Source organism: Callospermophilus lateralis, chromosome 13 (assembly GCF_048772815.1).
Source record: "Callospermophilus lateralis isolate mCalLat2 chromosome 13, mCalLat2.hap1, whole genome shotgun sequence".
Classification (NCBI taxonomy): domain Eukaryota; kingdom Metazoa; phylum Chordata; class Mammalia; order Rodentia; family Sciuridae; genus Callospermophilus; species Callospermophilus lateralis.
Genome location: NC_135317.1, coordinates 104,492,904 through 104,508,912, shown reverse-complemented (window position 1 = coordinate 104,508,912; position 16,009 = coordinate 104,492,904). Strand labels below are relative to the sequence as shown.

The 16,009-nt window shown below is 35.7% G+C and overlaps 1 protein-coding gene across 12 annotated transcripts in view; it reads left to right on the top strand.

Moving 5' to 3' along the window:
• Positions 1-16,009, top strand: part of Prrc2c (proline rich coiled-coil 2C) — a 78,103-nt gene that overhangs the window by 50,529 nt on the left and 11,565 nt on the right. For 11 of the 12 annotated variants that reach the window (XM_076832212.1, XM_076832207.1, XM_076832204.1 and 8 more), the window contains exons 18-26: positions 399-553; positions 1,654-2,491; positions 2,869-2,954; positions 5,348-5,536; positions 5,678-5,929; positions 7,112-7,204; positions 10,360-10,461; positions 13,667-13,868; positions 15,108-15,311. In XM_076832212.1, coding sequence (XP_076688327.1) covers positions 399-553; positions 1,654-2,491; positions 2,869-2,954; positions 5,348-5,536; positions 5,678-5,929; positions 7,112-7,204; positions 10,360-10,461; positions 13,667-13,868; positions 15,108-15,311 — 2,121 coding nt within the window. The remainder of the gene's footprint in view (positions 1-398; positions 554-1,653; positions 2,492-2,868; positions 2,955-5,347; positions 5,537-5,677; positions 5,930-7,111; positions 7,205-10,359; positions 10,462-13,666; positions 13,869-15,107; positions 15,312-16,009) is intronic. The other variant, XM_076832208.1, reaches the window with a different exon arrangement.

The window sequence follows — 16,009 nt, the reverse complement described above, 5'->3', positions numbered from 1 at the left end:
CATCCTTTGAAAAAGGAAAGTAATAGCAATAACCACCTTTTAAAGAGTGGGGAAATGCAAATGAGGTAAACTACTGTTATTTTTTTTAAAAAACTGCACACCTGAGGTCGAGAGGTAGGAGTTGTTAAGTCATAGGATAATTATGATTTTTTATAAGTCATTAGTGTTTATATGGCTTACAGAGAACAAAAATGCATGTCATTCAAAGAGTGCAGTTTGAGGATTTTTATATTTAACCTTTCTTTGAAATCTTTTCAAATTTTACTAATGAAGGGCCATTTACTAGGATGGGGAATAGATTATCCTGTAAATTAAAAATGCCAAATCTCTAGCTTTTCTTTTTTCTTTCTCTACTACCCTGCCCTTTGTTTTCATTACATCTATTTTCACAACTACAGGTGTTGTTATAATTGATGATCATCCTGAAGTAACAGTAGTTGAAGACCCCCAGTCAAATTTGAATGATGATGGTTTTACTGAAGTGGTTTCCAAAAAACAACAAAAACGTTTACAGGACGAGGAACGCCGGAAGAAGGAAGAACAAGTCATACAGGTTGAAAACTCCCTTCAGTTTCTCACTATTTAAATTATTGTCTAAAGTATGTTAGCAAATCAAAGTTTCTATCTACTGATAAAGTCAATTCTAAGTGTTGAGTGATTTCATCTTTACAACTTTCAACTCTCTTAACCAGAATTTAGGTAAATTTTACAATATAATCATTGTATATCATTACTTTACTTTGTTTTTTTGTTTTTTTTTTTTTTTTTTTTTTACTTTATTACCATTACATTGTATACTATTACTTTACTGAAATTCAACAGTGTATTTTATATGTTAGCATTAGTCATGTGATTTCCTTCATGATCGTTTTAAGTGATCATGGAAATCTAATGAACACAAATGCCTTGATCCAACAAACTATAGACTCTTGGCCTAGAAAAGTTCCTGTTATAACTAAATTAGTTTATTTAAATGCATAGGATGAAAGAAGATAAATTATTGTGTTTAATTGAACCAACAACCCTTGGAGCCAGATATTTTCAGTAGTCATTTATTCTTGTTGATTGAAGGCAAAGTAATGTGTGTGCCCTATGTGGCCAACCACACTCCCAAAATCAATGTTTTTGTGACAAATACACTAGTTGAATGAAGTAGGTAAGTAGCCTTTCATGAGCTCAGGTCAGGTTTTGCTGCCAAATAGGCTTAATTTCATAACTATGGAAAAATAATTGTGGACCTGTGTATCAAAAGTGTATGAAGTTTGGCTTTTTTTCTGTGTATTTTCATGGCTTTTTATAATTTAAAATCTCCTTAGTAGCCTTGACATGCTTACTCTGTGAGTACCTCTTTGGTGTAAAGTAAAAGACCTAAGTTATCAGTAGTTTATTTTGTTAGAAATTGAATGTATGAGCAGGGCACTGTGGTGCACACCAGTAATCCAAGTGACTGAGGAGGATGATAGGGGAGGATCCGATTTCAGCCTCCTCAGCAGCTTAGCAAAACCCTGTCTCAAAAAAGGGATTGGAATACAACTCAGTGGTGAAGCACCCCTGGGTTCAATTCCCAGTACCATAAAAAAAAAAGACAGTATATGTGCAAACTATTACTTTCAGCTGTGTTTTAACAAAACAATTCCCATCATTTTTTTAAAGGTCTGGAACAAAAAGAATGCAAATGATAAAGGAAGAAGTCAAACTTCTAAGCTTCCTCCAAGGTTTGCCAAAAAACAAGCTACAGGGACCCAGCAGACCCCGTCTCCAGCCTCGGCTCTAGCTTCAACACCAGCTCCCACCTCGACCTCAGCTCCAGTTCTAATACCACCCACAGTTCCAGTTCCAGCCTCAACTGCAACTCTAGTTCTCACATCACCCACAGCTCTAGTTCCTGTCTCCACCCCAGCTCCAGTTCTGGCCTCAGCTTCAGCTCCAGTTCTGACCCCAGTTTCAGCCCCAGTTCCAGCCTCCACTTCCACTGCAGTCACAGCTGCTGCTTCTTCCACTTCAACCTCAGCCCCCACTTCAGCCCCCATCCTTGCCTCAGTGTCAACCCCAGCGTCTGTCCCCATTCTGGCCTCTGCTTCAATTCCCATCCTTGCTTCAGCCCTAGTACCAGCTTCAGTTCCAGCTCCAGCCCCAGCTGTCACAGCCCCAACTGTACCAGCTGTCTCCACGCCAGCTGCCTCAGTCTCATCCCCAGCAGCCCCAGTCCCACTTGTCCCAGCCTCAGCTGCAACTCCAAGCCCAACTCCAGCCCCTGCTGCTCCAGCCCAGACTCAGGCACAGACCCACAAACCAGTGCAGAATCCAACACAGCCTTCAAAACAGCCACCACCTTCAATTAGGCTACCTTCAGCTCAGACACCTAATGGCCCAGATTACATAGCCACAGGAAAATCCATCCAGACTCCGCAGTCACATGGCACTCTTACAGCTGAATTATGGGATAACAAGGTGTCCTCCCCAGCTGTACTGAATGACATCTCTAAGAAATGTAAGTCGGCAACAGAGACATGAGGGGTGTGGTATGGCACTGGAATACAGAAGTTGGTTTTTCATTTTATTTATAAAATTAAGTTTTTTCTGATCTCTTCATAGTAGAAAGCAGTAATAGTAGTTCTTAGCTTTTTTTCTTAAAAGTCCTTATTTCTAAAATAAGCATGATTAACAACTATAGTGTAACTTATGGACATAAGTTTGTGTTGGTTTAAAAAAAACAACTTTGAGGGGGATTTTGGGGGGGCAGGTAAGAATGTGTGACATGAGAAGTCATTGTTTTATTGTCTGGTTATCATTATGAGAAAGTTAAATGTACTAGAAATTATTAACTTATGCATTTTAATGATGACATTCCCTTTGTCTTCTTTTTAGTGGGTCCCATTAGTCCACCACAGCCACCTGCAGTCAGTGCATGGAATAAGCCCTTAACATCATTTGGATCAGCTACTTCATCAGAGGTAGGTATAGGCTTATTGGCGTTGATAGAGTTAGTGTGACAGTTTTTTAAAAATTATTATTCAAATATTTAGTATGCCTGAGAATCACCAAGAAACCTATTAAAACAGATTGCTGAGTCCATGTCTATGGTTTCTGTTCCTTTAGGTCTGGGTTGAGACCCGAGTATGTTTCTAATAAATTCCCAAGTGATGTTTAATGCTACCAGACTTCTTCTACATTTATAAGCTCTGTCTCACCCCTAGACATATAAAGATTAAACATTTGTTTTCATTCTAGTCTCAAAAAAAGACTTTGTATGACAAAACATATAAGTGCAATTACTGTTTTCTGGATTTTGTGTCATGTTTCTAGCTTACCAAGTTATTGTTTCAGCCATAATTTATCAAGCATGAGCATTATTGGAAAATGACTTTTTTGGTTTTGGGTTTGTTTTGATACCAGGGATTGAACCCAGGGGTTCTTAACCACTGAGCTGCATTCCTTGACCTTTTTATTTTATTTTTTGAAACAGGGTCTTGCTAAATTGCTGAGGCTGAACATGCAATCCTCCTGCCTCAGCTCACAAATCACTGGGATTACAGGCATATACCAGTGCCCCCATCTAGGTCATTGCTGCTGCATTCATTAAATGAACTAATGTTCATTTAAGCACTTGCCATTTTGCTTTTCTAACTGTAAACTTTCAAAACTGGGACTAAAGACACTCTCCTTACAGGGTTTTCATTGTAGTGTAAGGGACAATCAAAATAAATGACATAGTTTTTTCCTTTTTTGTGGTGCTCAAGATCAGATACAGTATGCTTCGTGGTGATAAGTGCTAAGGATAAAAGCATATTAGGGAAGGTACCTAAGGAATTTCCAAAGAAATATGGTGACAATATACTTAGATCAGAATATTTGTGTATTTGTTGTGAGATGGGGACTCACCATGTTACAGAGGCTGCCTCAAACTTGCAATTTCCCACCTCAGTCTCTAGAGTAGTTGCTATAGTTGAACTTTTGTCCCTAATTTCATTTGGTTTTTGTTTCTTTTTCTATGAATTAACTAACTTATTGTAACCAAGTCCCGTGCTATCCAGCCCCCCTACTTGTCCATTGTCCTCTACTCCTTCCAAAAGTTGCTGTGCCTCAGCCTCACTGTCCTTTTTTGTTCTTGACCTATACACTAGAAGTTGACTTTTTATGGGTCACTTTCTTTGTCTGCCTTTCTGGGTGGCTAATTCATTCACCCGATTTTAGTTTCTGAATGTCCCCTACAGCACTTTTTAGTTTTTTCTTTATTTTTACTTTTTAGAATGCCAGTTAACCTGCTTAGCACCGCCTCCCCCCCAAAAAAAAAAAAAAAAATGTGTTCCAGTATATTAGCTTTCCAGGTGCTGAATTGATCTTTTCTTGGGTGTATGCCACTTTACCAGTCACACAATACTTCAACATTTTTTTTTAAATATCTATTTTTTAATTATAAGTGGGCACAATATCTTTTTTTATTTTTATGTGGTGCCGAGGATTAAACCTAGTGCTCCACACATGCTAGGCACACACTCCATCTCTGAACCACAACCTCAGCTCTTTGGCGTTATTTTTAAGATTTTATTTTCAACCAGGCATGGTGGTGCATGCCTGTAGTCCCAGTGGCTCGGGAGGCTGAGGCAGGAGGATCAGAAGTTCAAACCCAGCTTCAACAAAAGCAAGGCACTAAGCAACTCAGTTGAGACCCTGTCTCTAAAATACAAAATAGGGTCAAGTGCCCCTGAGTTCAATCTCCGGAACAAAAAAAATATATACATATATATGTATATATATATTATTTTCAAAGTAGACTTTCCAAGAAGTCAGTGACACTGGTATTCCTTTCTTTCTCTCTCATTTGGTCATTCATCTGTTTTAGAGTGTCCGTGTTTTTTACTTTTACATTTGTTTCAAATGATGAGACCATTTGAGGCTTTAATTTGCCCGTGATCATAGCTTTAACATCTTTTTTTTTTTTTTTTTTTTTCTTGAGAGAGAGAGAGAGAATTTCAATATTTATTTTTTCAGTTTTTTCGGAGGACACAACATCTTTGTTTGTATGTGGTGCTGAGGATCAAACCCGGGCCGCTCGCATGCCAGGCGAGTGCGCTACCGCGTGAGCCACATCCCCAGCCCATAGCTTTAACATCTTAAACTTAAGTGTCTTCCTAGTTTTCATCTTATCTGTTGTTTTCTAATGCAAATCATTAGGAGCACTTAAGGAAAAGTTCTCCTAAAGTGTAATTGTGGTCAGTTGCATTTAAAGTGTAGATTACTTTAAATCTCCTAGTGTACTTTTTAAAAATGTGATAATACATAAATTATTCAGTCAAATCTGAATTCTTGTTTGATTTGATAACAAGTTTTAAATACTCAAAACTAGGGAACAAAGAATGGTCAAGAGAGTGGCGTTGAAATGGGAATTGATACAATTCAGTTTGGTGCTCCAGCTTCAAATGGGAATGAAAATGAAGTTGTTCCTGTACTTTCGGAAAAATCTACGGACAAAATACCTGAACCTAAAGAACAACGGCAGAAACAGCCACGGGCAGGACCCATCAAAGCCCAAAAGGTACATATAAGTCATAATCCTGGCATCGTTTTAAAAAAACACCACTGACATTTATAGAGAGCAACAGCTTTAAAGTTGAATTTAGTTTTTTAGTGAGTGTCTTTCATTGTCATATAGTTTTGTCGTAACCATTGACTTTAGCTTCCAGATTTGAGTCCAGTGGAAAACAAAGAACATAAACCTGGTCCCATTGGAAAAGAACGTTCATTAAAAAATAGAAAAGTAAAAGATGCCCAACAGGTGGAGCCAGAAGGACAAGAGAAGCCAAGTCCTGCAACTGTCCGAAGCACAGATCCTGTCACCGTAAAGGAACCCAAAGCAGTCTCAGAAATGTCTGCAGAAATAGGAACGATGATCTCAGTATCGTCTGCAGAATATGGCACTAATGCAAAGGTAAGCAGCCTGCAGTGGTTGCCCACTTGGTCCATGTACAAACCCTGTCTAAAACCAAGAACAGGGGCACAGTACTCTTGTTTCCTTTTGTAGCACTGGGTATTGAACTTTTTTTTTTTTTTTTTTTTTTTTTGCTGAGGTTTATAATTCTATACTTTTTTTCTACAGAGGAGACTTTATTTCATGGTATATATTTGATGTTAATGAAATCTTTTAGAGTAAATTATATTGCTTTTTATGCAAATTGACTCTTTTCTGAACTGTTTGAGTAATTTAGAGTGAAAAATCTACACAGCATTGGAATACCTTTCCTTGGGTTTGTAAGCTTTTCGAAAATAGTTCTGCTAATAGTTTTCCTGGAATCTTATCTTACCTACTGGTGAGATTCTAAAGTTAGAAAATTGGCAAACTTGTGGAGTACCCTAGTGTAGTCCGTTTTCTTTCACAGTTGAAGCAGATTACTATTTCTTTGTTAATTCTTAAACAGTCAATATAACAACTATAGACAGCGTGTACATTGTATTAGGTATAAAAAGTAATCTAGAAATTGATTTTTAAAGTACGTCAGAGAGTATGTATAGGTTATATGCAAATACTATTACATTCTGTAAGAGAGAATCTTAAGCATACACAGATTTTGGTATCTGCAGTGAGTCAACAAGGACTCATACTGTGCAGAATTCATATAAGTAAAAACCCCACCAGTGATCCAGGTCTACCATATTAAGAGAAAAGATTCGTGACATTAAACAAGGAATGTATCCTAAAATTTATTTTGAGAACTAATACTTTCATATTCACTTATCTGGCCTTTTATTTTGAAGAGAATATACAAACTAGTAGTTAATAGTAAGCTGTAAATTGAGTGTGGTAAACACATAAAGCTTTCTTTTCATTGCCTATAGAAATAAATATTTGGTACTATTGACCACCTCCTAATACTGTGGAGTGCATTTTTAGATATGAACAGGAGTTCATCAACAGTTGAAATCTTACTTTTATGGGTCCATGTTGTATTATCTTGCAGTTACTCAGTGAATTAAGATTTTAGTGAGTTGAGTCTTAAGGTCTGTTCTCCCTTCCTGCTTCTTTTGAAACAACTTTACAACTGTTAGGCTATCATTAGGAAGTAACCCTTTAATTAGTTTACAACATGACTTTTTTTCTATTACTCCTCCACAGGAGTCTGTAACAGACTATACTACACCTTCTTCCTCTCTGCCTAACACTGTGGCTACTAACAATGCAAAGATGGAGGATACTTTGGTTAATAATGTAAGTAATCAGTATAAGATGTGGCAAGTTTTAACACTCATCAGGGAGTTGATAGTAAATTTGTTTTTTTTAGGCACATTGTAGGAAAAATCTAGGAAAAAATAGAAAAGACTAGGAAAAATCTGCAAAGGCTTTTTGATTTGAAAGTCATCAGCTTTCCATTTAAATCCAGGGGTTGTAGTGCTTAGGATTGATTTCATAAGTACTAATCCTATTAACCTGATTTTAGTAAGAATTTTTGTTCTCATCTCTTACAGCATTATTCTGCAACATTGGCATTTTATTTGGTTGGTGATTTTGTTCATAAATGGAGCCTTTTTACCATTCATTGAAACCTTATTTAAAATAAAAGACTAGAACTAAGGTGTTTTCAAAGAATTAAATATTTCTTTTTTAATTAAAAAACTGTATCTGCACATATATAGTCTACCTTGCCAACATTCCTTTTGTCAAGGTTGAAGAATAAAGTATAAGCAGATATTTCAGGAAATTCTTTGAATGTTCTAATATTAAATGATGTTAGGTTATATTTTGAATCAAGCTCTGGTTTCCCAGAACCGTGATGTTATAATTCATCACTGGAGTGATGGATGGAATAATGATGGAGTTAGAGCCAGGTGCACTGGTGCACACCCATAATCATTTTGAATGTAAAATTCTTGATTTTTGTCTTCTGATATTTCCCCCCTTGTCTGTTTTTCTCTGTAGCATCAAGTTTATGGAATTTTAGAAAATGAGCTTCAATAGGGATTACTTAACCCCAGTGATTTGTAAAATTAAGGTGGAAACTCACAAGTGAGACCAGCCTCAGCAATTTAGTGAGGCCCTAATAAGCAAATTAGTGAAACTTTGTCTCAAAATAAAAAGGATTGGGAATTTGGCTCAGTGGTTAAGCCCCTCTGGGTTCAATTTCTGATACTTAGTCTGTTATTTTGCTCAGTTCACTGACAGATGAAAAATTGTAAGCTTAATAAAAATGTTAGATGACTTGCTGTGGTCACATGATATAATTTAGAAGAACTTTTTTTAAAAGCTTTTTTTTTTTTTTTTTTTTTTTTTGGTCCTTGTTTCAGAGAGCAGGTGTGGTGAACATATGGTCATTTGCTTTCCTTTTAAATGTAGCCCCTCTGTACTTCAAAGGCTATTTGACTAAAATTGTGATTGTTCTTTTCAGAAATGTCTCTTGCAGAAAATATATAAAGGTTCCTCACAAGGGCTTTGACTATCATTTTGAATATAAAAATCTTGATTTTTATCTTCTGGTATTTCTTGTCTTTCTCTCTAACATTAGGTTTATGGAATTTTACAAAGTGACCTACATTAGGGATCACTTAATCCAAATTTATAGTCTGTTTGAAGGACTTATGTGTAGCTGAGGAGGAACAATATGAGGAGTGAACAAAATTTCTTAAAGTGAAAACAGCTCTCTGGAAGCTGATAGTATAAATTGTCCAATTTGCCACTGTTAAAAAATTTTACTTCATACATCAAATCTTCCCTCCTTTCTGAGAGTGTTTTAGATATTTGTGTTTACTTGCTGTTTAATGAAGAACTTAGTAAAGAGAAAATTACTTCCTATCAGTTTAATCCTCATGTCACTGTTTAGATTATCAAATATTGACTGACTACAGTCTCAGTAGAGTTTATTTATACTTTATTGGAGTGTCTTTTCTCATTTTTAAAAATAGGGTATTTCTAAAGTTTTAGTTTTCAAGAAAGTAAATGATGGTTTTGACAGTCCTCTGAAAATATAATTTTAAAAATATAAATGATAAGAAACAAGGTCTCCTGTAGAAGTGAATATCTACATTTGACTTATAGCACTGTATGTTTGAAAACATATCATTTTGGGTCATGGAGCTTGATAAAGGATCATTACTTTGAAATGGTTTCCCTGTTCTGCTTATTTGTGCTACATATGATAGTGATTTTGATCTTAATGTAGTATTGAAAACAAATGTCTGACATTTTTAGGGCCTTCAAAAAAAAAATTTTTTTTTTCCAGTACACTGGGATTCCATTTTATACATAGAACTTTCTTTGTTTAAAAAAAGAATATAGTTTAGCAAGTTGTGATGGCACATACCTGTAATCCCAGAAGCTCAGGGGGCTGAGGCAGGATTGCAAGTTCAGAGGCAGGCCCTAAGCATCTCAGACCCTCTAAATGAAGTGTTTAAAAAGGGATGGAAATGTGGCTCAGTGGTTAAGCATCTATCTGCACTGATTATTTCTTGTTAGTATGACCCAATATTACAATCACTCAGTTTTTTACATATTTTGTTAGTTGTATGTGGGACACAATACCTTTTTATTTATTTGTTTTTATGTGGTGCTGAAGATCAAACTCTGTACCGCCACATGCTAGGCAAACAATCTGCCACTGAACTACAACCCCAGGGCCTACAATCACTGAATATTTCAATGTCCTACGGGTGAAGTTTCTTCATTAAATAATTCATGCTATGATGGATCTCCATTAGTCCAAGTTACAGTGATTATCTTAAAACCCCTAACCATCCCAGCCAGTTTTAGCTAAACTACTAAATGAACCATCAAAAGTAAACATGCAATAGTATATAACATAATAAAGTTCCTACAATCCAGAGACTTAGGGGGAAGGAGAGATATGGGTAGCTTATTTCTAACATCATTTGCCATAATCTTTTTATTATTATTAGCAAAACTGGTATATGGGATTAATGGTAATATTCCATGCTTTGCCCAGATAGTACTTGAATTTAGTTATTAGAAATTTCACTCTTGCAGAAAAGAGGTTAATTTCTTATATTTTCATTGTCATGTTAAATAATTCTGGTTGAAATCTGTGGTTCCCCCATATGATAAAAATTGTTTTTCTTAAAACTTTGCTTATTACATAATATGGTCCTTGAGGCAGCAACATTAGCATTACCTGGGGTAACCCTGAGCAGTTAAATCAGATTATTATTTTTAACAGCCTGAGTGACTTCTGTGCACCCAGAATTACCTAATTGCATGATCATTAATTACTATAAACAGTATAATTCTAAGTAATCAAAGATCCCTGTTGACTCTAATGAAAAATAAATACCACACTTGGAGGGTGTTAGTGCTATCGTAAATGGGGCTTTTATAGCAGACTTAGTTAGATTGTGATGTGTTGCCTGCCTTTTCAGGTGCCCCTGCCCAACACTCTTCCCCTCCCTAAGAGGGAGACAATGCAACAGAGCTCCAGCCTCACTTCAGTTCCTCCTACTACTTTCAGCCTCACCTTCAAGGTATGTACGACATCCATCTCTAAGGGTCCTTCATTATTGCATGCAAGGGGGCGTAAGTTAACAGTGTTCTTTTGGGTATCTTTACTAGTTTTATTTCCTCCAAGGTGAGGAAACGGAGATCTGAAATTATTCCTTAAAACTTTATTAGCTTTTAACCCCAATTAGCAGTGATTTGATATTTTAAGTAAGGCTTGTTACAGTTGTGATTTTGTATTTTGTGTGTGAAGTAAATGAATACTATTTAGTGATAAAAATGTTTTATAGAAAAGAAATTAATTAACATGCATGTTCCTTGATAAACAGCATCAGGGAATTTTGATTTAAGTGGACAAAACAGATTTAGCACTTTGTAATGTCAAGAAACTTAGCCTTATTTTGATCTTATTTATAATTTTGAGCTATATTCCTTTTTTCTCAGCTGAGTTATTTGAGAATACTTTTAATCTGTTGTGCATTGTAGATTCATTAGTCATGCTTTTAAAAAAAGCATGGAATTATATGATTTTTTTTTTTCTTTTCAGTGCATTTATCTCACTGTTGCTCTTTGTTCATAATCTGGGCAACTCCAGTAATTCACCTCTGTCAAAGCATATCTTCCTAATGTTGCACTGGTTGATAGTGAATCTCTTTGATGGTGTTTTATCATGTGGCCTGTATTCATTTCTAGACTGTCAGCCTGAGACCCCAGCCACCTGATCACTTGTCTCCCTTACCCTCTTAACTTCTTTATAAGAGGATTAATAAATATGTTTGAAGCTGTAAAATCTTAGAAAACAACAACCCTTGCTTTGTGCCATCCTGTTTGTACCCAGTTCTTACTATTTACTGCCAGTTCCTATTTAGCCTTTGCTATTTCTTTTCACTTAAATGACTGTCTCAATCTATGTTCTTTACTTTGTCTAATAATTTATGATTTTTATCATTATGCTATTCAAGATCATAATCTAACTTAAATGAAAAAATAGTTCTTTTTTTTTTAAGCCAGTAGTTAATTCTTTAGGGTGCTGTTCAACTTGCCTTTCACTCACATTTTTACCATTCCAAGAAGAAATGATATGCATGTAGTTTACATTAAATTGCATAAGGCCTGAAGCTTTCTCTGATTTTGTTGTTTCTGAAAATCTCTCTGAGCAATAGATGAAATAAAGATAAATTCTATATAGATGTTGCTGAGAGTGTGTATCGTTAAATAATTGTACTTTTAGTTTTCTTGAAGTTCCAAAAATAGAAATTTCGAGTTTTCTTCCTGCTTAATAAATGAAATTAAGTCTACTATTTGTGGCCTATATATTATGCAGTTTGTTTGCTAAAATTTAATTCTGTTTCCTCAGCAAAACTGGTATGTAAGTCATTGTACTCTCAAATTGCTTTTTTGTTAATCCTCCACACCATTTAAAATACATTTTTGTATGTATTTAATTTTAAACTTATATACATTTGAAAACAACAAAGTGACTATGAGAAAAAAACTCCTCCCGCCCATATAAGCATCCTTCATTCTGAATGTACAATGATAATTAGTTATTAAGGTAAGGTAATTGCATGTTTTAAAAGGGATGCAGGTGGGGACCCATGGGGTTAGATATGTTTGTACAGTGAACTTGTTGATTCTTTCTTGTTCTTAAAATACATTAAAATTTTAGAAGTTGGAACTTCAAGGACTCACAAACTTCTCAACAAGGGTATTAAAAATGTTAAACTTCGAAATCTGTGTATCTGTTCTACTTATTAAAGTAGCCTCAAGATAATGTATTTAGAATCCTCTTGTTCAGGTAGCTGTTGAGTTCTGAAATTATGCCTGATCCTGAGATGTGCTGTAAGTGCAAAACAAAATCCACACTGCATCTGAAATTTTAATATTGAAAAGTATGTAATATGTCTCATTTTTAAAAATGTTTATTTTATTTATTTATTTATTTATCATTTTTATGTGGTGCTGAGGCTTGAGCCCAGCGCCTCGCATGTGCTAGGCAAAGCACTTTACCACTGAGCCACAGCCCCAGCCCCAATATGTCTCAATTTTATGTTGACAGCGGTTTCAATTATATTGTAGTTGAATGAAAATATATATTGGGTTGAATTAAAATTTATCAAAATTAATGTTACCTGTTTTTACTTTTTAAAATGTTTCTATCAGAAAATTTTCAGTTACATATGTGACTTTCATTTATATACTGTCTTTTGCAAATTGTTGAACAATGCTGCTTTAAACAGATTGAACGAAGACTACAGTTAAATTCAGAACCACAAATGGAAATGGCTGTAGCCAGTTCCTGAAATGCTGAAAGAGGTCAGGGTGTGAAACAGGAAGTGTTTGTACTACGTCAAAGCCTAAAACCTGATGTATTTTGCCTTTTATGCCTTTCCTTTTGATAAGTATTTCTAAGGACCTTTGCAATCATAGGAAGAGCCTTAAATCATTCTACAGGGGCATCTTGGTTCCTTCTCTTATTCTTCACTGGCAGTGGAGCAAGGCTCATATCGTACAAGAGTTGACATGTTTCCCAAAGCCATCAACAAGTTCTCTGTAGAAAAGTAATAACTCCACCTCCCACCCCCTCAATTTGAGTAAAGGAGCAAAGATAACGGGCAAGTGAAAAATTAGAAATCCATAGATTTCCTCTGGTTTGTGTAGTTTTTGATATTACGTTCCACATTTAATTATTGATTGATGTGTGTATGTGTGTATGTGTGTGTTAGTCAACTTTTCAACACTGTGACCAAAATGCCTCACATAAACAACTTAAAGGAGGAAAGATTTATTTTGAATCACATTTTCAGAGTTTTCAGTCCACAGTCAGCTAGTTCCCTTGCTTTGGGCCTGATGTGAAGCCAAACATGGCAGAAGAGCTTGGTGGAGCAAAGCTGTTCACTCATAGCAGCTGAGGAGCAGAGAAAGAAGAAGGGGCTAGAGAGAGACAGGATAGAGCCTCCAAGGACCCACTCCTTCAAGCAGATCTTATCTTCTACAGTATCACTAACTCCCAGTAACACCATCAAATTAGTAATCCACTGAGGAGGTCAGAGTCCTCAAGATCCAATCGCTTCCCCTAGCCCCACCTCTGAACCTGGCTGCATTAGGGACCAAGCCTTCAACACATGAATGTAGGGGATGCTTCATATTTAAACCATAACAATGTGTATACTTTTTCTGTATTGTGTCTTTTGTTTGTTTTTCCTTTAACAAATGTCCTCCTTTTTGCAGATGGAGTCTGCGCGCAAGGCATGGGAGAATTCTCCAAACGTAAGGGAAAAGGGGTCTCCAGTAACTTCCACAGCACCTCCAATTGCAAGTGGAGTTAGCAGTAGTGCCAGTGGGCCCAGCACTGCCAATTATAGTTCATTCTCAAGTGCGTCAGTGCCTCAGATTCCTGTCGCTTCAGTCACTCCTACAACGTCACTATCAGGTAGAACTTTTTTGTACCTTTCCTTAAATACCTTTGTGTAAGCAGTGCTGGGGATGGAACTCAGGGCCTCCGGAATATTAGGCAAGTGCTCTATCGCTGAGCTACATCCCCAGCTTAAATATCTTGAATTGTTATAGTCTTCTGTTCACTGTCCCCCAAAAAGTATTGTGTATAAAAGATGTGAGACTGTAGGTGAGATAGTTATCAGCTCTTCTGTAAAACTTCTGGCTTCACTTAGCCCTTCCTCCTCTTTGCTCTCCGAATTTTAATTTGGCAAACATTTATTGAAGAATAACTAGAACAGTTTTTGCTGGGCCCTTCTGTCCCTGGTGTACATTCCTACACACACACACACACACACACAGTACAGGTACCAAAGAATAATTGAGAAAAAAAATTTTTCTTCTAAATTTTTCTGAGTTTTACCTTTTGATATTTTTTAACCTTTACATAGTTGTATTTACTAGTTTGATCAACTCAGAAGAAATTAAAAACCACATAGCTTTTAGATATTTTGCAATCTGTATCTAATTTAGAGGCCTAAGTTTAATTAGCCTAACTAAACCAACTGGGGTAACTTAAATTTTCTGATGAAGATTTAGGTGTATAGAATTTCCAACCTCTGCTATTTGAGAGATGATTTATGGGTTCAGTACTGTTTTTTTTTTTGTTTGTTTGTTTGTTTGTTTTCCTGGTTTTATGGTACTGGGGATTGATTCTAAGAGTCCTCTGCTACTGAGCTAAAATCTTCATCCCCTTTTATTGTTTACTTTGAGACAGGATCTCACTAGGTTTCCCTGACTGGCCTTGACTTGCAGTCCTCCTGCCTCAGCCTCCTGAGTGACTGGAATTACAGGCATGTACCACCATGCCTGGCCCAAGTCCCTTATTTATAATGTAGTGTTTGCATATATATAGCCTACCTATATCTTTTGGTATGTTTTCAATCATCCCTAGATCACTTTTTAATGCCTAACAGTATAAACATTACATTGTATAGTTTTGGAAAAATAATAATGAAAACGGTGTGTGTGTTCAATACAGATGCAAATTTTTTTTCAGTGTTTTAAACCTGTGGTTGCTTGGATACTAACATGTTGAACCCATGGGTACAGAGGGCCTACTGTACATAATGGGAATAAACATTAATCTTCTACTTTCTAGATGGTACTGTCAACAATAGTGGCACTTTTAGATATATAATATTTTCCCCTGATTTTATCCCTCCCCCACATACAGGAGCTGGTACATACACTACCTCTTCTTTGAGTACAAAATCTACCACCACATCGGACCCTCCTAATATTTGTAAAGTGAAACCCCAGCAGTTACAGACAAGCAGCCTGCCTTCTGCAAGTCATTTTTCACAGTTAAGCTGCATGCCTTCCCTTATTGCCCAGCAGCAACAGAGTCCACAAGTTTATGTGTCTCAGTCTGCAGCAGGTAATATTTTACACTTTAATATAAAGAATTTAGAAAAAGAAAACTTTTTTTAAACTCCTGGTTTTATTTTTTTCCTTAACTCTTTCAAGTTTAAATATTTTTTGAAGTGCTTTTTGCAAATATGTCCCCCTATAGAGTTAAATCCTCTTTCTCCTTGATATATTATTATTATATATTATTGTATAATATTATTATATATTATTTTATCATATTATTATTATATATTATTACCAATTGTTATAACAAATTGGTTCTACTAATTCAAAAATTATTTATGCATGTGTCACTGTTCCAATCAAATAACAAAACATTTAACAATAGGTAATAGTTTGGAAGAGGGGGGAATTAAAAGTAGAATGAAAATATTATATGATGGTGGTGGGTAGCTGGTCCTAATGAAAATCACAGTGTTCATCTGAAACTTCTGAAAAATATTTAAACTCACCAACTCATCATGTTGTTTCTTACCTTTCATAGAAAATTAATAATTAGCATCTGTTAGTATCCATTGTCTATAGAGATTCCAGATATTGTTAATAATACTATAATAAGTTGACATAATTCTTTTTTTGAAAAGTATCCAATCACAATTTGCTATGTATGATACACAGAAATATGTTTAAGAGTCCATATCAAACTTTAAATTATTAAATATCCATTCTCTTTATATATTTTGCTAAATTCTAGAATGTAGACTT